The 27,774-nt window shown below is 35.7% G+C and overlaps 2 protein-coding genes across 2 annotated transcripts; one reads left to right on the plus strand and one right to left on the minus strand.

The window, feature by feature from the left end:
* The first annotated feature begins 441 nt into the window (after positions 1–441).
* Positions 442–4,529, plus strand: LOC131638378 (serine/threonine-protein kinase PBL27-like). Its single transcript, XM_058908939.1, has 5 exons — positions 442–871; positions 1,540–1,739; positions 2,241–2,430; positions 3,102–3,493; positions 3,595–4,529. The coding sequence occupies exons 1-5, from the start codon at positions 739–741 to the stop codon at positions 4,183–4,185; spliced, it is 1,506 nt and encodes a 501-aa protein (XP_058764922.1). The 5' UTR covers positions 442–738; the 3' UTR covers positions 4,186–4,529.
* A 6,578-nt stretch (positions 4,530–11,107) lies between these two features.
* Positions 11,108–20,252, minus strand: LOC131638377 (ISWI chromatin-remodeling complex ATPase CHR11-like). The gene is made up of 25 exons (XM_058908938.1): positions 19,952–20,252; positions 19,568–19,696; positions 19,369–19,475; positions 18,716–18,819; positions 18,280–18,377; positions 16,931–17,110; positions 16,613–16,834; positions 15,229–15,363; positions 14,862–15,144; positions 14,701–14,774; positions 14,348–14,568; positions 14,167–14,254; positions 13,987–14,080; positions 13,708–13,896; positions 13,556–13,587; positions 13,359–13,435; positions 13,183–13,272; positions 13,040–13,109; positions 12,887–12,941; positions 12,747–12,805; positions 12,504–12,669; positions 12,174–12,352; positions 11,882–12,097; positions 11,698–11,793; positions 11,108–11,604 (listed from the first exon to the last, which is right to left on the minus strand). The coding sequence occupies exons 1-25, from the start codon at positions 20,177–20,179 to the stop codon at positions 11,587–11,589; spliced, it is 3,210 nt and encodes a 1,069-aa protein (XP_058764921.1). The 5' UTR covers positions 20,180–20,252; the 3' UTR covers positions 11,108–11,586.
* Between the last annotated feature and the right edge of the window lie 7,522 nt (positions 20,253–27,774).

A 27,774-nucleotide genomic window follows, 5' to 3' on the forward strand; every position in this document is an offset into this window, starting at 1 on the left:
ATAATAATTATTAAAACCTTTTACTAATATTTTTATTAAAAAACACATAAAAATGTGGGCACTAAGCTTGGTAATCTGATCCAATTTTTCATTTTCGATTAATAGACTATAAAGTCCAATTAGTTTCAAATTTAATTTTTACTACTCAAACTCAACAAAAAAAAAGTTAAAACTTCATGGCAATCCCATCCTTGTACAAATGGATTCTCATAAATATAGAGATTGTGTAACACAATTTTCTTGTTAAAAATATTACATGCCATTTGTAACACCATGTTTTCGAATTAAAATTAACTTTTAGATTATCTTATCTTATTTTGATTCTAAAAAATATATATAATAATAAAATTATCCTATTTTGAAATTCTTACCACGTTTTTAATTTAATTTAATTTTTTTTGCCTTTTTCGTTATTCTTCTATATTATTTATTTATTTTATTTTTCTTCCTTTACCTTCTTTGTCTTTCAGTTTTCTTCAATTGGTTGATCTGCTTCTCCACCACCCTACTCTCGATCTTCCCCCCTTTAATGTCCGATGAAGATCAACTTCAACCTCAACTACTCATAATCTAGAGAGAGAAAATTCTAGAGTGAGAAAAAAAGTTTCGTTCTTGGTGCTGAATTTTGGGTTTTTGATTTTGACTATGTTTTGAAGGTGAAAGTGATTAGGGTTTGTTTATGAGAGTTGATTCTTGTTGGGTTTTGTGAAAAGTGGCTGTTTTTGTTAGATTTGTGATATGGGTGGGTGTTTTCCTTGTTTTGGATCATCCAACAAGGAGGACACTAAAGGTGTGAAGGAAGTTGCGAAGAAAGAGGGGTTTAAAGAAGGTTCTGTTGCTCAATCTCATCACCCCACTAGGGTTAGCTCAGGTTAGAGACTGAATTTTGAAGAAAAATTGTTTTTTTTTTTTGCTATGCCCTCTTTGTTTGATTGTTGGGTTGGCTTCAATTTTGTTCAATTTTGGGTTTTTATTGGTTTTTGTGACCTAATTTTTGTGGTTAGGTTGTTTGTTGGTTTGATCTGGTTCATTTGAAGTTGGGGTTTGGATGATTTGATAGTAGTGAATATTGATGATAGGTTTTGGTTTTACCTAATTGTATAATTGAATTTCATTTTTATTAGGAAGTTCTAGTAACATTGTTGATGATCTATTCCTTAGTAAAATCTGCACATGATATGAGCAGTATATCACATTGTTTATGAATGGTCATTTTCGGCAAAGTTTTCTTCAATGTTGTAGTTGTAGATAACCCTTATGGAATAATTAGGTTCATTAGCATTGTAATTGATTGTGGGATGTGATATATGATTTAAGGATGAAAACATTATTGAGTGATTTAGCACTGAGGTAGTTGCTGGTGTAGTTTACGGTTAATCGCCATATGGTCTTAAGGCTGTTTTTAATATGTTACTACTCCTTGTTTGACGGAGCGTGAATATCATGACATGCTTCTTTATGTTACTCTATAATCTAATTCATCCAAGATGGTGTTTTTTTATTGCTTCGACTCCTACTTATGTTTAATTACTGGTGTAGATAAATCGAAGTCACGAAGTGTATCAGATTCTAAGAAGGAAGCGCCAGCTCCAAAGGATGGACCAACGGCACATATTGCTGCACAGACATTTACATTTCGAGAGCTTGCGGCTGCTACAAAGAATTTTAAGCCAGAGTGTTTATTAGGTGAAGGAGGTTTTGGACGTGTTTACAAAGGTCGCCTTGAGAGCACGGGACAGGTAAGTCTTGATTGCTGCTACAGAAACTTCGGACTTGTCATGTAATGAACCTTGGCCTAATGCTGTTGCTATTGAAACAATTTTTTATTTCTTTTAATAGTTAACATTTTGGGCTTGGAAAATTTATTGCTCTATCACCATTTTTTCATTTGATTATTGCTTTATTACTACTTACTCTGTTCGTATATGTAAGACCTTATTGACCATTGCACGTAAATTAGGAAACATAGTTTCGATATTAAATTTGTCAATAATGTTCATCCTCTTTCCAAAATTATTGTTCATTTATTAAGAGGTGGAATTGGTTGATCTTTTAATTCTCCTCATTTAGTTTGGGGTGTTTTGTGAAAAAATTATTCATGCATCTTGTAATTTGAAAAGAGTCATTTAAAATTGGACAATTTTTTTTTTTTTTGCAAAAGTGTTTTACATATAGGGATGGAGTTAGTATAACTCTACCTCTCCTTTTTATCTTTTGCGGATGAATAATTTTCCTTGCAGGTGGTTGCTGTAAAACAGCTTGACCGAAATGGACTTCAAGGAAATCGAGAGTTTTTGGTGGAAGTTCTCATGCTCAGCCTCTTACATCACCCAAACCTTGTGAACTTAATTGGTTATTGCGCCGATGGTGATCAGCGGCTTCTCGTTTATGAGTTTATGCCATTGGGATCTTTGGAGGATCATTTACATGGTCAGATTACTTTCCTTTTTAACTGAAACTTTTGCTTTGACACTTCGTGATTAAATGTGTTTTCTTATTACGAGGCTATAAAATTTTAGAATTCATTTCGTATAACTCTACAAGAAAACCATGTATGAGACTATGAGTAGACTAGGAAGTTGACCAATGGTGACTCGGTGACTGCTCTTTGACTCAATGTTGACTTGTCGGATTTCTGTTTTTTGGTTTGTTTATTTAGGCGTTGAGATAATAAAAGTAATTTAACAAAGAATACTAATTTTCATTATTTTCCATAAACCTAGATTATTCTTGTATGCAGCTAACTACTAGTACATTGGAGTAGCCATTCCCATTTGGTGATTATGGAAAATATCATTTTTAATGAAATAGGAAAGCCATATGGATTCTTTAATGCTTTTCTCATTGCCAAGCAAAAATGTTGGATGAATGATACTCTCTTTAGAACCAGATTGTTTATGTGGAATTGATATAGTGGTGGTGTTTGTCTAGTCATTAAAAGCAAAGTCTTAAACTGCGACGTAGAATTGTAGGATTAATTGATGTTTCTAATTAAATTTGGTTTCGGCGATGGTAGTAGTGAATTCCTAATAGCATGATACTATGACATGATATCCAGCTTTATCACCATTCTGTGTCTCTGAATCTCTTTCTCTTTCCAGATCTTCCTCCTGACAAGGAGCCTCTAGACTGGAACACAAGGATGAAAATAGCAGCTGGTGCAGCAAAGGGATTGGAATATCTGCATGACAAAGCAAACCCCCCTGTGATATACAGAGACTTGAAATCATCCAACATCCTCCTAGACGATGATTTTCATCCTAAGTTATCAGATTTTGGGCTGGCAAAACTCGGTCCAGTTGGTGACAAGACTCATGTATCTACACGAGTAATGGGAACATATGGCTATTGTGCCCCAGAATATGCTATGACAGGTCAACTAACTCTCAAATCAGACGTCTATAGTTTCGGAGTTGTCTTCCTTGAACTCATTACTGGGCGCAAGGCTATTGATAATACTCGTGGGCACGGTGAGCATAATCTCGTGGCATGGGTAAGTACATCTTAACCTGATCATTCTAGTGTACATGTTAACCTTATGTTGATATTTTTACCAATATTTCCTTCTTATTCTTTGGGTATGGAACTATGCAGGCACGACCTCTATTTAAAGACCGCAGGAAGTTTCCCAAAATGGCTGATCCACTACTTCAAGGTCGATATCCAATGCGGGGACTGTACCAGGCACTAGCAGTTGCAGCAATGTGTTTACAGGAACAAGCTGCCACAAGACCTCTTATAGGAGATGTTGTGACTGCTCTCACATATCTCGCCTCGCAGACTTTCGATCCGAATGCAGCCACTCAGTCAAACAGGCTCGGTTCCTCAACTCCTAGGATGAGGACAGACAGTATGGATAGTCCCGACCGCAGACAGCTTGGTTCTCCGTCTACCCACAGAAACTCACCTGACTTCAGGAAGAGAGACAGCAGGGATCCAAGTGAGTTGAGCAGGGTTGACACAGGTGGCAGTGGTTCAGGGAGAAAATGGGGAGGAATGGATGATCTGGAAAGGCATGATTCTCAGAGAGATAGCCCTGTAAATACCGGAAGAGCTAGAGAGACTCCAAGGAACCGTGACCTGGACAGAGAACGCGCAGTGGCGGAAGCAAGAGTATGGGGTGAGAATTGGAGAGAGAAGAAAAGAGCAAATGCAATGGGAAGCTTTGATGGTACAAATGAATGAACAAACATCACATCACATTACATCACCAAATTAGGTTGCTTTTGAGTCAGGAGAATCTGTGTTGGTTTTCTCCTACATCATTTTATAGTAGTTAGTTCACAGTTGAAAAAAAACAACAAAAAAAAAGAGGTTGGGGGAGACATGTAAGTTAGTGTGGATTTGGGGTATTAAAAGTGCAATCATGTTGCATCCTTGTCTATTTACTAAAGATTTCTTCTAGGTTCATGTTGCATAGAGTATCATCATCATAGGCGTCTAATTTTTGGCTTAGTGGATTTGGTTGTGGGTTTCATTGCTGTCACATGTTATTATCTCGTACAGTTATATCTATTATATTTTATGTCCGAGTCTCTTATGTTTTCGGCTTATATACAAAAAAAAAAAAAATAGTTTATTGTATCTATTTATTTTTATTATTATTATTATCTATTCTCATGAAATGGCAATTGTGTGTACACTGGAGATTTACAACGGCCATGTTGTGACTTTGTTGGAGTTGAGTAAGTTGGTTTGTATGACTTTGTTGGAGTTGAGTAAGTTGGTATGTGTTTCTACTGAATGAAGTGAAAGTTTCTCAGAATGGGCATGCCTTTATTAAACAAATGAATGAATCCGAAGCATATTATCCTTTGACAACTTACAGACAGCCTAATTGAAAAAATGTAAGGCAATGTTTTGGAGTTTGGAGTGGAGGGGAGTAGGGGTGTTCGCGGTGCGGTTTGGGCGGTTTTGACGAAAAAAATCATCCGAACCGCAAGAGAAAAAATCGTGCGGTTTGGTTTGGTTCGGTTGGCTTTTAAAAAAAAAATCGAACCAAACCAAACTAATGCGGTTTGGTTCGGTTCGGTTGGTTCGATTTTTTATAAATATTTTATTGAACCACACATATACATATAGATGACAACATAACTTTGTATTTAGACATTCATACACTATCAAATAACAACAAAACTCGTCATATTTTGACAACAACTTTCTATTTAATTTGTAAAAATTAAATTAGACAAAAGTGGAATAATAAACATAAAATAATAGTATAAAACAATATAAAAATTATTAGAATGAAACAAAAAAATAAAAGAGACGAGAGATTAGGGAAGATGAAAAAGAAAAAAACAAAAGAGTTGAGATATTAGAGAAGAAGATGTGCCATAAAAACGAAACTGAAATAGAGAATATTTGCATAAAAATGAGAAGGTGAAAAAGAAAGAATATAAGAGAGTAGAGATTATAAAAAAAGAGGGAAGATGTATGTGGCAAAGAAGGCGCGATAATGCTATTAGAGATTTGAGAAGATCGGGACTAAAATCATTGTGTAAGGATGAAAAAATTGTTCCTAATCATAAGGTTAAGGTATTATAGATTTAAGTTTGGGTTGGATGTGAGTTAAGTAAAAGTTAGGTTGTAACATAATGCGGTTTTATTCGGTTTGGTTCGGTACAAAATACAAACCGCAAACCGAACCGAACCGTGCGGTTTTGTTAAAAGATGACCCAAACTAATCCGAACCAAATGCGGTTTTTTGCGGTTTCGGTTTGGTTTGGTTTGGTTTGCGGTTTTCTATTGGGTTGGTTTGGTTTTGATCACCCCTAGAGGGGAGGGGTGAGAATTTAATGGTGGCAACATTTTACAGAAGTGTATCTCCGTAATTCGGAGATATATTTTTGGACAAAATTTTAGCAAAATAGAGATGACTCATTTGTAACGTTTTTGTTGGTGTGATTTTAGATGTGTTTGGAAATGCATCTTCGGATATATATATATATATATATATATATATATATATATATATATATATATATATATATATATATATATATATATATATATATATATATATATATATATATATATATATATATATATGGAGTATTTTTAGGTTTCTAAATGTGTGAGATTCCCCCTTAAGTGTGGAAAAAGTAATCCCCCACATTAAAATGTTAAAAGTTGCATTAGAGTTAGGGTTTTTAATGGACTTTTAAGATAAGACGCAAAGGAAGGCGAAATACCTTATTTTAGTTATATGAATCAAATAATTTTGAAATCAAATATAGTTTTTGTTAAAATATGAGAGACTGACACATTTGAATGAAAACGTGTGTTTGAATAGCACTATAAAAGTTGTATTAAATAGTGAAATATACAACTCATTGTATTAACTACATAAATGCTACAGTATATTATTTCTATTATATATCCGCTACGAAATATTCTATGAAAATACTAACACTTCCCTCAAGTTTGAGCATATAGGTCAAATGTGTTCACAAGCTTGCCAAATATATAATTAGTTTTAGGACCTCGTAGGGATTTTGTAAAAACATATGTCAATTGATCATAAGAGTTAACAAATCTTGTGACAATGTTGCTTGACTCGATATTCTCTCTGACGAAAAATGGCAGCCTATCTCAACGTGTTTGGTTCTCTCGTGAAAAACTAGATTCAATGAAATATATAATGCAGCTTAGTTATCACAAATAAATGTCATTGGTATTGCTTTTTCAAATTAAAGTTCTCATAGTAGCTGCTTCAACCAAACGAGCTCACATGTTACCAGTGTCATAGCCTATATTTTTATTTAGCGCTTGATCTTGCAACTACATTTTGTTTCTTATTTTTCTAGGATGACGTGTTTCCTCCAACATGTACACAATACCTAGAGGCGGATCGTCTATCAATGGGTGAACATGTCCAATCACAATCAAAATATCCAATTATCGGAGTATGTCCTTTATCATCATAAATGAGGCCATTTCCTAGAGCACCTTTGATGTATCTTAAAATCCTAATAACAACGTTCATGTGTTCTTAGCAAAGAGAATTTAAGAATTGGCTTAACACACTAACTGCAAAAAAAATATTCAAACGAGTGACTGTGAGATAATTTAATTTTCCAATCAATCTCCTATACCTCCATGAGTCAGATAGAGGCTCTCTTTGATTGGGTTGGAGTTTAACACTTAGATCCATAAGAATATGAATTGGTTTAGGGTTCAACAAATTTGTTTCTTCTAAAATATCCATAGCATATTTTCATTGAGAAATTACCAAACCATCTTTAGTTTAGGTTACCTCAATACCCAAAAATACCAGAGTTTACCAAGGTTTTTTTGTCTAAAATTAATTCGAAAGATGTTGTTTCAACTATATTATTCCATGTTGATCACTACCAATTATGACAATATCATCTACATACACAATAAGATAAATACATCCTTATATTGGGTGAGGATAAAAAACAGAATGGTTAGCTTCACTACGAACCATACCAAATTGTTGTACTACAGTGTTGAATCTACAAATCCAATCTCTCGGATATTTCTTAAGACCATAAAGAGACGTATGTAGCCGAAAAATCATATTTGATGACTCCTCTTGAGAAACAAACTCGGGTGGTTGCTCCATATATACTTCCTCTTCAAAATGATTGTGTAAAAATATATTTTTAATGTCAAGTTGATGAAGAGGATAGTGTTGAATGGCTTCAAGGGCTATAAGAAGTCTGTCTGATGCCATCCTAGCTACAGGCGAGAAAGTATCAGTATAATCTAACCCAAAAATTTGAGTATATCCTTTGGCTACCAAGGAGGCTTTAAATCGATCAATCTTGTCAGTTGGACCAACCTTCATAGTATAAAGCCAACGATAACTTACATAAGACCTCCCAGGGGGTAGAGGAACTAGTTCCTAAGTACCGCTACTTTGGAAAGCACACATCTCGTCGATCATAGATTACCTCCACTTTGGGCGAGTTAATGCTTCACCTGGAGTGTTAGAAATAGAAACAGAAGATAAAGAAGACATACGAGAATAATGCAAAGGAGAAACACAGTGATAACATAAATCAATATAATGTGGAGATGGATTTCGTGTGTGACTTGTACCATTTCGATGGACAATCGAAAGATCAAACTCAGAATGAAAATTAGATACGGTGATGGAGGCAGCATCAGAGGAGAGCCTGCAATGACCTCAAGAACAAATACGAATGATGTTGGGTGATGAAGATGAGATGTTTGTAGTGGTTGAGAAGTAGGGGTCAACCATAGGAATATCTAGTGAGTCAGACTCCATAGACTAATAGGGAATTATGGTAGACGAGACATTAATAACTTCCGAAAGAGGCGTGATTCTTGAAGGGGTTCCAGAGTTACGTTGTTGGACTCGAAATATGGAACAGACTCAAAGAAGGTAAAATCGGTTGATATGAAGTATCGTAGAGTAGGATAATAGAAATTATAACCTTTTAGGATCGATGATAACCAATAAAGACACATTTGGATGATCGAGCTGATAGTTTATCAAGTCCATGAGAGAGATTATGAATAAAACATGTAGACCCGGAGACATAAGGAGGAATTAGGTGAAGTGGGAATAGGGAAAAAGAATTAAATGAGATATATTATTGTTAAAGACAAATGAGGGCATGAAGTTATAAGGTAGAGCAAGTCATTAGCAAAGCATCCCACCAAAACCTGAGTGGAACATTACGATGGAGAAGTAGGGTTTGAGTGGTTTCTACGAGATGCTTATTTTTGCGCTCGAATACTCTGTTTTGTTGAGGAGTGTGAGGGAAAGAAGTTTGGTGAAGTATAATAATGTAGAACATAAAATTTTGAAATTGTTATGATAATTATTCATCGATATTATCACTTCTTAAGGTACGAATAGACACACCAAATTAAGTTTTTATTGATAATTGTTCAAAAATAGAAAATAATTCGAATATGTTTTTCATTTAAAAATAATCACGTGGAACGTAAAGAGTCGTCAATAAAGGAAAAAAAATACCTAGACTCAAAAGTAAAGATATTACACGAGGGACCCCAAACATCGGAGTGAATTAAGCAAAAGGGGGTGAAGCACGTTTATTGACTTGATTGGAAAAGTAATTATGAGTATGTTTTCCTAACTGACACGGCCCACAATGTAAGTTAGATAAACTTGACACCAACTTCTATAGTTTGTGAAAAATTCTATGACCTAACTGAGCATGGATAGTGAGTGGAGAATTAGTGGTTGAACAAGTCTTAGATGACACAAAGAGATAGTAAAGGCCTTGAGACTGACATTTGACATCAATCATGTGTCCTTAACTCTAGTCTTGCAGGGTAACATTACAGCTACAGAGGGTGACAGAACAGTCAAAAGAACGAGTTAAACGACTGGTTTAAAGTAAATTGAATGGAGAATTAGGTACATAGAGAACATAAGTGATTGAGAAAGAATCTAGAATTTGAATAGTAAAAATCCCTTGGGATGAGGTTTGAGAATCATTTGCAGAAGGTAGGTAAGATATCATGGGTGGAGAGGAAAGAGAAAAGACCTTTATTACCGGTAACCTAATCAGATGCACCAGCATCAAGGACCCAAAGACTAAGAGAAAATGATTGAGAGAAGCAAACATATGAATTACTAGTGTGTGTAACCAAAGTAGCATAATCAGAATTCTGATTATTCTGACACCGCCTGATAAAATCATCGTAGTAGGTGAGGTCTGAAGAATGTCTAAATGATCAATTTGGGTCACATTCACCTAGCGTGGAGGTCTGCCATGCAACTTCCAATAGAGGTAAATATTATGTTCAAGTCGGTTATAATGTTCACACTTGGGACGAGGTTTGAAGTTGGATAGCCTTCCTCGAATGTGATTCTGATTATTGCCAATGGATGTAAGGAGAGCAATGTGTATGGACACCAAGAGATGGTTTCACGTTACTTTTATTAATCACATGTGGTGCAATCCAACAAGAGATGGAAATTCATTAATATCATATAAGTGTAATATAAATTTGACAAATATATGTTGACAGAGACCCTTCAACTGAGTAATAATATTTAATAATATGTGACACACTCCATAAAGACATTGAGTATCATCCGTGTAGAGTTGTTTTGCCTGCGTCCAAATCGATTCACACATGATATGGGGATGGAAGATCGATTTGATAAAAGGATGAAGAGTGGACTCTATTACACTGCATAGTTGGGCATCGATTTGTTTCCATTTTGACTTTTCAGCTGCAGTCATTGTGTTTTAAGTTATAGTGAGGTGATCATTGTAGCCTTGACCATAGATTCATAATTTAATGTCAACAACACAGCTATTGTAATTGGACTCAATCAATTTTTCTAGAGAGGGTGGAGAGGTAACACAGATGGTGAAAATGTTCTTCGAACCAATTGAGTCCACTTAAAAGAAGGAAAAATCACGTGAGCAGATGCAAACAGTGGTTGTTTCAACTAAAGCATGTTTTTCTTTGGATGAAAAATAAAAGCAGAAGACAAATTTGAAACTCAGTGGAAAAACCGACCACAGCGGCGAAGACGACAACCTGAACGACGGTCAAACACGTTGTCACGTGTGGCTATAGTGGTGGCGCGTAAGGCCCATGCACGTGCTTGTGGATGCGTGTAAGGTCGGTCGGCTAAGACACTAATGTTGGCGATAGAGATTTTTCAAAAAATCAACAATAACTTATCAAAAAATGATGAAAAGAGACTGGAATGGGTTACAACATTAAGAGAAGGACAAACTGTGATAAGACGCTAGATCATTCGAGTAAGCACAGTGAAAAAATTATCTTTCAAAACTCTAGATACCATGTCATAATATGAGAGAATAAAAAACATTTGAATAAAATCGTATCTGATAACACTACAAGTATGTTCGCATAAGACTACAGAAGTCATATTATATATTAAAATATACATCTTGTCAAATTAATTACATAAGAAATAAAAAATATACTACAGTATATTCTATTCTATTTTAAATGTACTAAAGAATATTCTACGGAATATGTTACATACAAATACTAACAGTTTTGACCCTTGAGTATAACAGACTTTAATCTTCAATCAGAGCTTAACAGAAAACTATTAAAGATAAAGCGAGACACTGTCTATAAAAGTGGCTAGTGACACCGGTAATGTAATATAAAGCCACATATAACTTATTGTAGAGATTAAGATTATGTTGGACAAGTCTTTTCTTACTTGCCTACAACAGATTTTAGTAGTTTACAAGTGAAATTATTTATGACATTTGTCTTGCTGAACTTTACAGTGCACTTACAATACTTCCTTACCAAAAAGATATTTCAATTACCGGCAGTAACCATGGTTTTTATGTTTTATAATATTGTCTTCTAAAAGTTTAACTTATACGAGCATATAGCCTCCATTTGACAACAAACCCTTGAGGATTTTCCCCTTACAATTTCAATTGCCAGCCCGGCTTTCAAAACATTAGCCTAATGCATAACTACTATATAATTATAATTATACATTCATTTAACTGCCTATTAAAATCTAAATGATTGGTAAGTGGGTTTTCAAACATTGCATAGTGTCTTAAACCCTACCCCAACCACTCCTTTGCAATTTAGGATGTCCATTTATTTTCTCCTCTTACCCTGCAACAATAGAATGATCTGTTTCAGTAAAAAAGCATAGAGAAACTTGAGCAAATAAGAAAGAATACAATGTACAGTTGCAAGTATGCATACCGAGGCATAATCATCCATAGTTGTCTGCTTCCGCTTCTTTGCAGAAGATGGACTCTCAGTCTGTCTTGCCAAAACCCGCTTTGTTGGAGTCGTGTTCTGAAAGATTGTCAAACTTGAGTACAGTAAAGAAAATCACAATGAATATAATATTAGTAAACAATTTTTTGTGTAAACATAAAGAAACCTTGGCAAGCTTCTTCTCTTTGCGAGCTTGTCTTTCTCTCTCATCATATTCCTGGTTTTCCTTTTCTACCAACCGAATAAGAGTGTCACACCTCCTTGCAAGTTCCTGGGTTGTGCGAGACTTAACAAACCAATCAAATCTAAACAAAGGTGATGTTCGAAATGCAGCCTTCAACTCATCCCAGTTACCATAGCCAAGTTTGTGAACCATGCATATCTGCAAATTGAAAAATAAGATTTTCGAAACCATGGAAGGACAGTGGTGGGTATGAAGAAATAAATAAAATTCCTACCATGAATCGGTCACATTCTTCATTGTATAGCTTCCCTTTGTTTTGTCCATACTGTACTTTCAACTCTAGCCAAGGATTCTTGTAGCGGTCCAATTTCTTTCCAATAGCTTTCATGATTTCATCCTTCCGAGAAATTCTAGCCTCTCCCCTCTCAATGTTTTTGATAATTCTATCATAATCTGCAGAAAATTATTCAAATGAACAGATTAGGCAGAACCTTGACATTCTAACTAGAAACTAACTTCAAGCTAGGATTGAGAAATCACACATACATAAAGCAAAAGCTTGTTTCACAGTTGCACTCAAATTGGCTGTAAGCCTGTAACATACCATTTAATTCCTTGTATCTTTCTTTGAAGACCTTAGCATATCTTTCAACTTCCTCATCAGTTTTTCCTTCCATCTCAGAAGCAATACTTTGTATATCATTTCGACCATATTTCTCACAGGCCCTGAGGAAAGTATTAAAATCTTTCCGGCTCCATGATGAAAATCCCTATATTGACCATATAACAAAACTCAACAAAAGGTCAATACAAAAGTCTAGTTGGCAAAAAGGAGGCAACTGTTCACCTGTTCTAGCAGACGTTCCTTTTCTTCCATCTCTTCAGAAGTCAACTGATTTCCTGCCTCTATACACCCAGTACATCATAATAAAATTAAATATACAGGCAAAAAGAAGTCAGAACATTAGTCTTCAGAATACTATGTACCTTCTGGTTCATCAACATCTATCGAGTCCTTCACCTGATTCTTCTGATGTGCTTGCTGAAATTTTATAAAATATTAGGTACTGAGTAGGATCTACACAAGCTAAACCTAAAAAAACATAAATAAACACATTTATTTTATATACATATACCTACCATGAGATAACGCACTTCCTTTTCATACAGCTCACTCAGTCTTTGAGTGTTGAAAAACTGGAAATCATGCCTGGGGAAGAACAAAAAATTATCAGTAACAGCAGAAGCTTACGTTAAAAGGAAAAATTAAGTGCATAACTTACAACTGTGGCATCCTGGGAATGCGGGGCTCCTTTGGTTTAGTGGGGGCACCTTGGCGCAAGGTTTGCTTGAAGTATTCAGACTCTGAGTAACTAAAATCCCCCAAGAACCAGCATACCGTGTCATAAAAATAAGTTCAATAAAACTGGATACATAAAATGTAAAGGAAAATCCTTACTTGCGCTTCCGCTCCCTTCTTGGTGGTTCAACCCAGTTTTCACTCACAATTTTTTTGAAATCAAATTTGTTCTCATCCTTTATTTAAGGAAATAAAAGTAATTGTCTGTGTTAGTTGAATAATAAGGGGGCAAGGGAGAGTAGGTTCATGTAAAGCTAATTAAAATAGTTATCAAAGGCAATAAAATGTAACTTTACCTTATCATCATCAAAGTCATATAACTCAGCAGCTACAAGAAGAAAGTAGAGGTAATTAGTGACTTAAAATTAATAAACAGCTGAAAGCATAAAACTTTTAAGCATCAAGTCATAATTGTTTAAAGGTTAGAATATAGTGATAAATTGCATACTGTCATCCATTTTAAATTTGATCGCATCTTCAGTAAATTTCTTCATCTTGGCATCAAGCTCTGCAGTTGCCTCCTCTCCTTTGGCAATAATTCTATCAATATCCTCATCTGTAATTGTACTATCCTTGGAACTGAAAACCATTTCAGCTCCAAATCTAACCATTTGAAGCAACTCATCTTTATTTACAGCTGCATATATAACCCAATGGAATCCATATCAGATGAATCATACAGTACACCTAGAAAAGAAAGAAGAAAGATTGCCCAGCAAGTCCTTACTCTTCTGTTCAGCCAACCGCCCTTGTTGAATCACCAAAGCATCAAGTGCAAGCTTTTTGTAAGCCCTTTCAATGACTTTCTCCTCAATTGTATACTGTACCATAACAGTGATGCGATGAGATAACAACACAAACAGTAAATATAAAATGGAATGACCAAATGAAGTTTAAAATTGCAAACCTCGGTGCAAAAACGGAACACTTGAACCTCTTTCTTCTGACCTATCCTATGAGCACGATCCTGAGCCTGCAAGTCAACTTGTGGGTTCCTATTGTAAAATCATAAACCATTAACAAGTAGTAATGATTATGGCACAGGTACAAATCAGATGGCTGCATCCACAACTGTTGGAAATACTGACCAGTCACTATCATACAGAATGACGACATCGGCAGTAGCAAGATTGATACCAAGACCCCCAGCTCGAGTTGATAACAAGAAGACAAATTTCTCACTTCCCGGTTTGTTGTAAGCTTCAATGGAGGCATCACGATCATCCCCACCAGTATTGCCATCTATGCGACAATATTGATATCCACGGAACATTAAATAATCTTCAAGTATGTCTAGCAGCCTAGTCATCTGGGGGAAAGAACCGGAAATTAAACACAGAAGAAAATTGAAAAGTAAAAATGAGAACTATTACAAATGGATTGCAGCATTTAAGAACTTCACAATCATCAGGGACAAGAGACAGATTCCAACAGAACAAACCTGTGAAAATATAAGGACCCTAGAATCACGCTCCTTTAATTTAGGAAGCAACTTATCCAAAAGAACCATTTTACCTGCAGATGAAATTATTAAAATAAAGCATGCGCTTTATTAATCAACCCAGAAAGAACTTCTGAACTTTTATAGTGAACAGAACTTACCAGCACTGGTAATGAGATGATCTCCTGTTGTATAGGGAGGACCAGGTTCAGCACCTTGGAATAGATATGGATGATTACAACATTTGCGTAGTTGCATAGCTATATTCAGGAGGCGCTTCCGTTCTCCACCGGCATTGACAACCTCGAGATCCTTCTGCAGTAATGCTTTATAATATTGTTTCTGCATCTGTGACATGCCAACTTTAAGAATGGTTTCTTTTTTTGGTGGCAACCCTTTCTCAACATCCGACTTCAACCTTCGAAGGAGAAATGGTCGGAGAACCTTGATATACAAAGAAATGAAAGTGTCAATTATGCATCAGATTAACAGTGAAGACAGTGATCAAAAAAGAGTTCTATAAGTTACCTTGTGTAATTGTTGAACAACCTCCTGTTGGTCATTTTCACCAGAGATTTGAAACCATTCATCAAAGGTTTCAGCAGAACTAAAAATTTCGGGCAGAAGAAAGTTGAGAAGAGACCAAAGTTCGTGGAGATTATTCTGTACCATTAAAAGAGGTCATGAATGGAAGTAAATACTTGGGTCACATATATACAAACAAACAAAAAACACTAGGACAGGAAGGGAGTCTAAATCTGCAATCAAAAGAAGTCAGAAAAGCAATTAAAAAACCAACAATAACACTAAATAGCAATACTAAAACTTAAATCAATACAAAGTTACATTATCTAACAAAAAAACTCAGCAGCAACACAATGCAAAATGCCTTGCCCCTAATGAAATTGCTGCATACCATATACAAAAGGTTCCATTGTAGACTGGAAGAATAGCCAAAAAAATTTAAATACATTTTTAACTGGAATTTTAAATTCTTTCCTTAATGTAGTTGCAGTTTTGATTAATAATGCATAAATGCTCACTCGCACCTAGAGCTGGTAAAACGGATTACCCAACCTGTGACAGATTCGGGCTTTTTGGGATACAAACAGCCTACATTTTTATTGTCCAATCCAGGCCCTTTGCAGGCTGCGATTTTTCAGACCGACCCAGTTTATATTTAATATTTATTTTTAAAATTGATAAAGTAATTTTTATTTAGAAAAATACAGGACAATGTAAAAACTAGAGACTAAAATACAAGAAATATCAGATTAGTGTTGTGTGTCGCCGTTTGAGTGTGTGATGACTGCTGGGTACTTTCTTTTTCTTAATAAATTACTGTAAGTTGTTCCCAAGTTGTGCACTTTAAGGTGGTGTGTGAGGCTGTGAGTGAGTCCACTGCACTAGTGTGTTTAAAAATTTTGTCTTTTTTTATTTTCATAAAATAAGTAGGTTACCTGCAACCCAGGCAGACTAGCCTGGTTAAACTATATGCTTCAACGGGCCGGGCTAGAAAGCCTGGTTTATAAATGGGCCCTAATTTTCTTGATCAAGCCCACTATTTAGCAGGCTTTTTGGCCCAGCCCGTTTTAGCAGCTTTGCATACCTTCTCCCCCCAAAATTAAAGCAAATATTCAAAATTGGTATGGGCTACTGTAACCAATGAAGATATATAAAACCAGGCACAATACAAAATTAACAATGCAGACACACCCTCCAACGCTTCTAACAGTTTCTTCATTTGAAGATTTAAAGAGATTGATATAGATGACATCATACCAACGTACCATTTAATTTGGTATGGAACCACCTCAATAATTATAATAGATCACTGAATTGAATTTTTTTTTTAAAATAAGAAAATGTCATTTTTCACATGACTAAACTATTATAATACAATATACTATACCTGAAGTGGCGTGCCAGTAATGAGGAGACGATAATTTGTATTGAAAATCCTCATTGTTTTAGAGAGCAATGAATTCTCATTCTTTATTCTGTGAGCTTCATCGATAATTATGTAGCGCCAACTAAATCGACGTAAAGTAGACTTCTCCTTGATAGCCATTTCAAAACTTGTAACACAAACATCAAACTTCCCGGCAACTAACAGTTCCTCTCTTATATGTCTCTGCAGTAATTTAAAATCATTAACAAAAAAGCACTACAATTAAGCATCAATTGTTACTATTGTAAAAATATTCCAACCCAGCAAAGCTGGACATACCCTTTCTTCAGGGTTGCCAAGGAATTTTACAGCACGCAGAATAGGACAAAAACGACGAATCTCATTCATCCAATTCCCAAGAGTTGATTTTGGGGCAACCACCATATGAGGACCTTTAATTCCTCTGAACTCGTGCAAGTAACCCATTAAAGATATAGTTTGCAGTGTTTTACCGAGCCCCTGCAAATCACATTTATTGTCATAATTAATAAAAATCAGCTCACCGGTAACAATGAAGCCAAATAAGGCATCTAAATCAACTCAATTTATCAAACTACAAACATAGTTAATCCACATGCAGTTAATTTAATGAGAAAGCTATGTTGTCAATAGCAAGGAATAGTGAAGCCGGGATAGGGTTCAGTGCATTGCTTTTTGCTTGCGTACCACCGTCAACAATGGTTGTGGTTGCAGCCACTAATTACGGTAAAATTGCATCCCCAAACCAGTATCCTGTTTGTTACAAGGGTTTTGGTGTTAAATTCCTCAAAATACTTTTTTAAGGTTATAAATTTCAATCCAAACCCCTTTAAGAGTGATGATATGGCCTTTATTCTGTTATGATCTTGCTCACAAACAATTGGAATCTTCTTCCTACTTTTACTTCAGTTCTTTAATGTTGGTCTTCTCTACTTAAATTCCACTTCTTTAACTATCAAGTATGATGGTATCGTTAATTATGTGCATTTTCCTATTTCGGAAGTATTCATGTTAACTTTGTAAACTGATTTTTAGTCTCTGTAATGGCGGTTATCCTACTGTCTGCTATGCCACTGTAGCAATTTAGGGGACCGGTGTTGTGCAACTGAGACAACCAACATAGTGAGAAAGGTTGTCAAGATAGGGGTTTTGACCAAGATTTGGAGGGGGTAGAAGATTGCAAAACATAAGATAACCATGACCATAAGATCCCACCAAAACAAAAATACTTGTGTGTGTCATTGCTGTAAATTGCAGAAAATAGCATATTGTTAAAAACTCTGCTACGCGATAGCGATTAAACAATATTTTGAACTAAATAGTGTATCATGCAACAATAGCGGTTTGTTCAAATTATGTTCACAATTTTAAAATAGGGTTTTTGTTCTACCCAGCCAGGACGTGCATGGCCTGAGTATATCCAAGCCTATAAATACTCAAGATCGCACACAATCGTATGATTTCATGATCTAAAAACAATTTCGATACGATCTTGCACCCATCTTGCCCTAAAACAGGATCTTGTGAGCAATTTTTATTGGATAGGCAGAATGGAATTACATAATCGTAAGATTTTACTATTTAAATCTAGATCTTGATAATGATAACCATTATGAGACACATCTGCAAGCATAAAATTAAACACATACCATCTCATCGGCCAGAATTCCATTTATTCCATTCTCATACAATCTGATTAGCCAATTTAGTCCGGCCAACTGGTAATCCCTCATCTTCCCTTGAATACCTAAAATAAATAACAAATACTTAATTCACATTCATATGAGCCAAAATTTCAATAATGTTAACCATAAATATAAATTTGCGCATTTAGCTGAAAAGCACCCTCCTCCCACTGAAGTCTACTGCCAGAATAAGAATCAAGTAAAATGCTTGGTAATCTAAAAGTTCCCTGTGAATTTTATGCTATTAATGCACAGCTTCACATCCTTACCCAGCAATTGATTGCAGAAAAGTGGGAGAAAAAGATAAACATGCATCACATATGTAAAAAAACTAAAGATAAATTTCAAAGGCAAATACAATATGGCGTAAACCATGCAAGCAAACACATAAAACATTTACATGATGGTTGTGTCAACAGACGAGTGTTCGCAACACCATCTTCTTCTCCTTTTAGGTACTCTTCGTCTTCCTCTTCTTCAGTCACTTTTGACGCATGGCGGCCACTACAACAGACAACATTAAATGCCAGTTAAGTTTGTTTATATGGTACAAAGTTAATGCTAGATCAGTCACAACTCTTTGCTGCTTCTCTGAAAATCAAAGTCATAACACCAGCATAGGTAGAGAGAATATTTATTTTAATTAGGTAGCAAACACTTCTTAAGTATTAATTTATTAAAGGAGAGTTAATGACACATAATAACTTAATTACATAAATTGGATTTGAACGGGAAACTTTTTGACAATTTTATGATGTTGAATTAAAAAGATAGATGACTATGCTAGACAATCTGAATCACTGAAGAGACTAGGAACTCCGCCTTGATACTCAATTATTTAATGAGGGGTTTGTTTCAACAATTTCCTTGGCATAGAAAAATTTGGTTACACCATTTAAAACTTAAAAGAACTTGAAACTTTGACGCGATGAAGGTATTATCTATGATGTAAGATGGATGGTAAATCTAATCAAATTCATAGCAAAAACAGAAAAAGATAAGACCATAGCATAACATATCATCGCATATGACACATGAATCATAGGAATGCACCTTCCTCTTCCCTTCTTTTGAGATGATGATGAATCACCTTTTGCAAAATGTGCAAACAGCTCAGTCTGCTGTAACAGATACTTCAATCGTCCCTTTCCTCTATTGTTCTGAATTCCATTATAATTATATTAGACTAATCATTTTAGCAGAGATTATTACAATACAAAAAAGTAGTTTAATATAACCACAACTAACGCACCATGTCAGCTTCAATGGCAGCATTCTGAGTATCCAATATCTCCTGAATTTTCTGTTTCTTCATTTTCTGCATTTCTTTTAGTCTAGCCTTCTCACGTTTGCTGATTTCAGGAGCATCATCATCTCCTCCCTAAAGCCACACAACAAAAGCGCTCGTAACCAAGTTGTTCATCAAAAGCACAAAGACTCTCTCTCTCTCTCTCACTCTCACTGTAGTATAGTATGCAAATTTTAGCAGAATTTTCAAATCAAGTCAACGAAAATTCAATTTAAATTCATCTCACAATCTCAATAGTGAATCATGCATAGTTAATCAATATAAACCCTAGAGCATAAAAGAGCAAAGCTAACTGGACAAAAAAAAAGAGCAAAACAAGAGGTAGACCTGTTCATCGTCATCAGCGTCTTCAGCGGCAGCATCTTCATCGGAATCCACCGGATTATCACCAACAGCTTCATCATCATCGGAACTAGCCGCACGAGCTACAGCTTCCAGCTCCTCTTCATCTTCTTCTTCGTTGATCTGTTCATTTCCTTGCTCTTCCTCCGATGAGCTCAACGAGTTGGAGAATTCTTCATCAGAGGAAGCCTGTTGCTTCGAAGCTTTCGCCATTGAATCTCGAATTCGAGGGTTTGAGTTGAGAGCGGTAGAGAACGAAAGAGGGGTTTGTAATAATTGATGTTTGAAGTCACTATGGTTATAAGATTCGGTGAAATGTTTGTGATTGGGATGTTTATGGCCGTTCGATCAAGGGAGTAATGTACGGCTATGACTTTGAAGGAAAAATTTTGTTTCCCGCCATGGGTTTGGAAATGTAGATTTTCCCACCTTTGTGTACCCCAGGCCCATCATAAAGCCCACAAAATATAATAAGAGGTAAGTTGGACGATTTAACATGTCACCCATCAACTTATATAACGTATACATGGCATCCTCCAAAAGTGGTGAAGTTATGAAAATGACCATAAAAAATGTTGGAAATTATAAATTTTACCGTCTGATATCAGAAAGTTTATGTTTATATCGAAAATTTTGAATAATTTATCATGAGTTACCATAAAAAGTGACGTTTATCGAAAATTTAAAATTTACGTTACCGGAAATTTCAAATTTCTGGTAGGTTGAAAAAATCGAAAATTTTGAAATTTCCGGTAATACTGAACCAAATCATTTTTTCCATTTTTTCAAGTTTTTTAATTGTTTTTCTTTGTTATTATACTACATGAATAAATAATGAATTTAAAAACAAAACTAACCATCTATTAAAATATCAAATGTCATACAAACGATACATATAAAAAAATACAACCAGGAATGACACAATTCCTCCTAATGTCTGAAACGACCCGCATAAGCCGATTCTCATGCCTTTGCATCATCACTACAATTTTGTCTCCAACGAGGAGTGACGGGAGGCAATGGGCAATCGGGTTTCAACTTGATTTGTACCCAATGATTATTGTTCACAAAACCAATAGCAATAATCGTATGTTGACTTGTGTACATGGGTGGAGCAATGAGAAGTGGGAAAATGTGTTGTTCAATTTCATGGAAAGGGAACCAAAAACGACATTGTATCTAGATGCAATTGGGTAACCCATATCAAGAATCGGCATCCATTTATCCTTACCCTATCCACCCAAGTGAGCTACCTGTAACGTATTCCTGACTTCAGAGACAGTATCATAGAATAATTTGGAAAATAAGTCAGCGTGCTGATGGATATGAGAATCTAACTGCCTCCGAACTAAAGGTCATGCCTCCCATCCTAATGAAGTTGAAATACAACGATAACCATAGTTTCCATCATCGTCGACATTAATTATGTCTTCGATGTATGGATGAAATGAAGCAGGAAATTATGGCAAGAACACAGCTCGTGAAGATGTCACAGTAGGTTGCCTAATAATCGGAATGGTTGAAGATTGAGTTCCATTCGGTTTTGAACACGATCTCTTTGAAGTCTGACTCCCCTGCGAAGCCGGAGGATATTCCCACTGGCTAGGATCACGGTCCACGTCACTTTCCCCACTCCTTTTACTTTTTTTAGCTTCCCTTTTTGGCTTGTACTTCATTGTTGGTGGACACATCGAAGTTGTTGATGGATATATTAGATCACGCACTTTTTTCTTCAATAACCTTTAACCAACAACATCCAAACTCTTAAAATAGCTCTTCAAATCTTCACACTCATCTTGTAAATCCCACTTACCCTTTTCTTGACTGACATCATACTCTGCAATGTGCAATTTCGTCCAAAAAACATGAATTATTTCTAAAGGTATAGGGGTGCCTAAAAATTGGAAACCAGCAAGCTGACACGCACAAGGTAACCCATGTGTTGTTCTAATGTAACACCCATACCTCTCCTTGCTTGAACCAACAAATATCACTCTTTCAAGTTCCTTCCCAATGCTTTATACATTGTCTTGAGACGAAATTGTGCAACTTGGCATAGAAATGTGTGTTATACCGATGCTTTATGTTGACGGTACTTTTTTGAAATGACGTTTTAATGGAACCTAGCTACAACTTCAACATTGTATTCACAGCATCCCAACTTTGGCATAAATCACCATGTATCGAAGGCAACAAGTTTTTAAGTTTCCAATGTGCGGACTCAACTCTATAATGTATAACCATAATTTTGATTATTATCCAATAGATAAACATCTTTAATAAATACATTAAAATCTATAATACTTGTTAGTCATTGTGTTCCCTAAGTGGGTGACTTTGTTAGTCAATGCATCAACAAAACTTTCCTTATATGGTACTGGCCATGTTTCATTAACATACTTCACACATGTCAGATTATCACCACAAACACTTTTGAAGTCCTTTAAGTGTACATCGTATTCATATTCTGTGTTTGAATACATGATGTCGTTCCTTTGATCCATGAAATGTTCATGTATTTCCGATTTCACATAGTTTTTGCACTTCATGCTCACGTTCTTAAAAATATGGAATGTACACAACAGATGCGTTGCCTTTGGAAACATAGAATAAATGGCATTCATTAATGAAATTTCTCGATCTGTCACCACAACATCATGAAGAAATTTGTCCGAGGTAAACAACTCTTTCAGCTTCTCTGGTGCCCATGTGAAGTTCTCTTCCCTTTCATGTCTAACACCCCATATTTTATAATTTTAATTTAATCGGAAATTAAATTATTATTTGGAATTATTCGGTATTTTGTGGAATTATTTGGAAAGAATTATGAGATGGGCTATTGGGCCAAGTGTGATGTTAGTAAAGAGGGGGTGCTATGTTAGTAAAGCCCTTTACTAATTAAAATGTTATTTTTCATAAAAATAAGGAAAAATGGGAGAAAGGAAAAAGGAACGTGAAAAACAGAGCAGAGGAGATGAGAGATGGGAAAGCTGATACGTGAAAGAGGAACAAAAGAGGAAGAGGGCTAATCAAGATCTTTGGCTAAGGTAAGGGGGACTCTTCCGGTTAATATCTTTTATCGTATTATAGATAATAGGACTGATTTAGATGCATTGTTTGTGTCAATTGATTATATGACGGATTGGGGTTTTGGGATGATTTTGAGGGGAATTGTATGATTTGATGAATTGTATGATTATATGATTGTTATGATGATTAAATGATCCTCTTTGTGTGTTATATTTGTGTTATAACATGTATGTGGCTGATATGGTGGTGTTTGAGGTTCATGACATAACTTGGTTTGGATTTTGGGGATATTGGGGTAAATCCCGTAATGCTGTCAATTGCGATGAAAACTCTGACTTTTGTCAGTTCACGCCGCGAAGGTAGGTGCGTGCCGCGAAGGCGTAGTGATTTTCTCGTTCCGCGCCGCGAACCTTTGTTTGCGCCGCGAAGGCGTGTTTTCTATTCGTTACGCGTTGCGGACTGTGTGTGGCGCCGCGTGCTGTAGCGATAATTGTTTTCTTGTAAAAAGTTAAAGATGTGTAACTTTCAAACCGTAAGTCCGTTTTAGACGCCGTTTTGGACGTTGTTCCTTAAATTGAATACTCTACCATATGAAATAAATAAAACAACAATAACTTGATTTTATTTTGAAAAGTACCATTTTCTCCAAATGTGGTTTATTCTGGTTTTGCATAGTTGATGAGAGGCAATGACTGTTGTTTGCATAATTGAATATGTGCAAAGATGTGTGTTGTGATAATATGGTTGCTTCTGCTTGTTATGCAAATGGATGTTGTTCATGGTAAATATGGTTATCATGTATTTTGATGAATGATGATGTAAATGCTCTGTTGTTGTTGGGCTGATTTGTTGTACTTGGTACACGATTGCGAGAGGCGCTATTGTTGTTGTACTATGTGGTGGTTTATGCATACAGGCACATTAATGAATGATTTACCTGTCATGATATTGTGGTTGTAATTGGTGTTTATTATACATATATTATTGGTGTAAAATATGTATTTTATTATGGTTGAAAAATAGCATAACTGTGTGTGGCTATTTATTTTGTGGTGGTTGCTGATTATGACATTTGGTTGTTTAATGTTGATGATGAGCATGTTATTGTTGATACATGCATTTCATAATCATTATGTGGCTGATCCTTGACGATGGTGGATCAGTGGTAGCTAATTCCCATTGTGTGGAATTAGTGAGTGGGTGTTGTCGTATCCTTGACGATGGTGGATCGGTGAGATGGGTTATCCCAGATTTTGGTACCACATGCATATAGTTGCATTTGCATTAGGCTACTTGGATGATTATAACATGAATGGAAGATTGTCCAATGTTATAATATGTGATGATGGTGTAATTGTTATGATTTGTTTGGATGAATTACGGTGTTGTCTCTTGGTAATGTATTCTATTTGTTGTTGTGTGTTGATGAGTACTTCCTGACAATCTGAATATAATGAAATTGGATGAATAATGTGACTATGATGTGTTATTGTTTATGATTCGATAACATTTGTTAATTGTGAATGAGACTCACCCTTACTGTTGATATTTTCAGATTGAGGATAGCGGCTTCTGGCTCGGTGAGGATTAGCTCATGAGCCAGTTCGTTTAGTATAGCGTCGGTGTCATGCTCTGATATTGTAACACTGGGGAAACGATAGCTTAGAGTTTATGATGATACTCTATCGCGTGGTTATTGTATTAATTCTGTGGGATATTGCATAGATGATGTTATGCTTATCCGTATGGTGAATTTCCGCTGTGTTAACATGAGATGTTTATGTATTATGATGAATTGTTCCTTAGTGAAAGCATGACAATTGATTTATGATAATTTGTTTTAATTGGAATTGTGGCACCCTTGTTTTCATGTTTTACTCTGAATTATTTTATAAATTTCCGCGGGGTTTAGAAGGGTGTTACAATAGTGGTATCAGAGCAGGTCGGTCCGTCCGGCCAATTGTCGAGTCAGTTGAGTTGCACGACGGTTGAATACTGTCGGCATATTATCCCTTGGTACGCGACATGTGAGTGAATCACTGTCGGTACTTTGTTGTTTGTTGTTCGCTTCTCAGTTATGTTTCAGTTATAAGATGATTGATTCAGTCGGCTGTTGTTGGCAACAATGCAAGCATTGTTTGAGTTGTTGTTTTCCGAATCGAAGGTGACTTGAAATTAAGACTTGGCTGGTAATTAAGTTGGAGCATCTTGAAGGAGGATGATTATATGCAATTGATGATTATTTGTAGGAGAGGAAAATTAGAAAGTTGCAATGTATCAGCTCTGCTGGTGTGCTGCGAAGTTGTCAGTTGAGTAGCCTTGGGTCTTGGAAGAGATTCAGCTGCAAGTTTGCAAAGAGGATTGCTGTCGTAATGTTCCAAAAATCGCACTTCGGCGATGGGATGTGTTGCTCAAGTTATAAGAATGTTTGGAAGTGAAGAGATATGACAAGGGGTTGTTTGGAATGTAATCGAGTTGAAGAGAATGAGTTTTGGAGTGAGATTTTCGTAAGAAAAACGCAAATTGCTGAATAGCTGCAGAACTTCAAAAATTCATAACTGGAGTTCTGGACACCCGAATTGAGTTTCGTTTGAAGCGTCGGAAAGCTAACGAGATGAACTTTGTTATAAAAATGGTTGCAGCAGCTGTAACATAATTAATTGTGACAGGATGACGTTGGAAGGAGGCGAAGTTGCGGTTACTCTTGTTCTTATAACTAGACTTGTTTATTGGTACTGCACGGGATGTCAGTGTCAGTGTTGAACGGATTGAAGGAATAATTAGAAGGTTTGTTGAGAAGTAATTTTAAGAATTGAATTTACCAATTGAGGAGTTTTGGATATATCATATAGAGAGTCGTTGCATGATGTCAGTGTTGCATTTTTTGGGCAATGATTGGAAAATTCATATCTTGAGTTTCGAGTGTCGGATTAATGTGTCGTTTGAACCTATGAAGAGGAGAGATTATGTTCTACATTATGGAAGAGTTATAAATACAGTAGGGTGACCCTATGAGAAGATATTCTGAATTCAGTTAAGGAAGCGTGAAATTTGTTGAATAGGAATGCCTACTACCGTGATTATTCGAAACGAAGTTGAGTAAGACATGTTGTTGATGAATAAGTCGATGAGGTATTCGGTAATAAAGATGATTTGAGTACCGATGGATTTTAGTGAGGATTGAATTAGTAGCAAAGATGGAATAAACTTTAGAACTCTTGGAATAGTATTTGTGATGGCAAAGTGACGATAAGTATAAAGGAAGAATTTTAGAGGATTTCTGACACCTATTGAATGTGAGGAAGACTTGTTGAGATTTCGAGTGGAATTATATTGGGATGTGAAAGACGTCACAGGATTGAGAGTAAAACCACGAGTTATGAATGTTGTCGCGATCTTTTTTCTAAAATGAGGATTTTGGATTTGGGACGGAATGAATAGTAATGTACGAGTACATTAGTGATTATGGAGTTTGGAAGTACTTAACCAGTGTGCGAGTTGTAAAGACTCGAAGTGAATTATTGGATTATGATGATATTAATGAGTTTGAGTGCAAACTCGGAAAGGACACCATTATGTAGTAATGACAGTTTATGCTTAAATATGGTTGTCGGCTATCTATTGACAAATTGAGGACTTGATCACCCTTAATCTCTTGTTGGTAGTAGACGGAAATCATATAGATGGGATGAACTTGTTTTGTTACCTTAATGGTTTAAGATGTGATGAATACTAAGCCTTGAGAATAATCACTCACTATGTTGTGTGAACTTATGAAGAGATGAATATGAAAGAGTGCAACGTAATTGACGGTGACTTAAGATGGGTAATCAGAGTCGCACAGCGAAAGTGTGATGTGGAGTAGTGTCATGAGTACTACTCGTGGGAAGTGAGGGATTAATATGTCGGGAGCTTATATAGAGAATATGTATTGATCTATAAGTTGGATTTAGAATCCAGTGGATGTAAGGATGTCGTGTCGGAGAATTATAAATCTTTTGAGTAATTGCTGAGATGATGAATATGTTATTATGGTTGTACGTAGTTAACGAGTATGTATTCGGCAAAATTAAAACGAAGAGTTGATAATATATGATGCTGTAATAATTTTGTGCTGTTATTGAGGTGATATTGTAAATTCCAGATATAATGAGGAATTACACTCTATGAAGGACGGAGTTGATTTGATTCTTAATAGAGAGCGTGACTTAGTTGAGCTATTTTGTAAGCGATGGTATATTGAGGCTGATGAGTGTGTACTTGTTCTGATGGTTAGGATGTTTAAATAGAGGAAGTAAATCAGGAATTGGTTTTTGTTGGATGCGAGTAAGGATTGCTAAATGGTAGATTAGTACCATGAATGATGAAGAATGATTCTTGAAACGAATGAGTAAAGAGAGTCGAAATCGGGTAAAACTCGGAAATCTATTTGGTATAGATGATTGTGATGAGTAGTCAGAGTAGTGCGGAAAAAGCGGAATGTAACGTGTTGGATAATTACTGGTGTGACTTAAGAGGAGTCAGATAATTGGAATTCAATGGTATAGGAATATGAGTATTGAGTTTCTTGAAGGAAGCGGTTGGTGAAAAGTGTAAGTATTACCTTATCGCTCAGATGGAAAAGCGTGTCTAAGGTTGGTATGTTTGGTAGAAGGGATCCATTACTGTATTGTTGATCAAGTGTGATCATACTATAAATTGTGTAATTGTATTACTCGTTTGTTAAGCGTATTGTATAGGTTGTACCTCAATGTTCTGTTGTTGTTAACCTTTTGGAG

The sequence above is a fragment of the Vicia villosa genome, unplaced genomic scaffold, assembly GCF_029867415.1.
Source record: "Vicia villosa cultivar HV-30 ecotype Madison, WI unplaced genomic scaffold, Vvil1.0 ctg.002294F_1_1, whole genome shotgun sequence".
NCBI lineage: Eukaryota > Viridiplantae > Streptophyta > Magnoliopsida > Fabales > Fabaceae > Vicia > Vicia villosa.

Bases quoted from the DNA above. Each gene is read 5' to 3' on its own strand.
- LOC131638378 (XM_058908939.1), top strand. From the start codon at position 739: ATGGGTGGGTGTTTTCCTTGTTTTGGATCATCCAACAAGGAGGACACT. The intron at 1,740-2,240 runs GTAAGTCTTGAT...TTTTCCTTGCAG, and splicing joins GCCTTGAGAGCACGGGACAG to GTGGTTGCTGTAAAACAGCT. The intron at 2,431-3,101 runs GTCAGATTACTT...TTCTCTTTCCAG, and splicing joins TTTGGAGGATCATTTACATG to ATCTTCCTCCTGACAAGGAG.
- LOC131638377 (XM_058908938.1), bottom strand. From the start codon at position 20,179: ATGGCGAAAGCTTCGAAGCAACAGGCTTCCTCTGATGAAGAATTCTCC. The intron at 17,111-18,279 runs GTATGTGTTTAA...TGTGATTTGCAG, and splicing joins GAATTCTGGCCGATGAGATG to GGGCTCGGTAAAACACTGCA. The intron at 14,775-14,861 runs GTAAGTTCTGTT...TTTCATCTGCAG, and splicing joins TCATCTCATTACCAGTGCTG to GTAAAATGGTTCTTTTGGAT.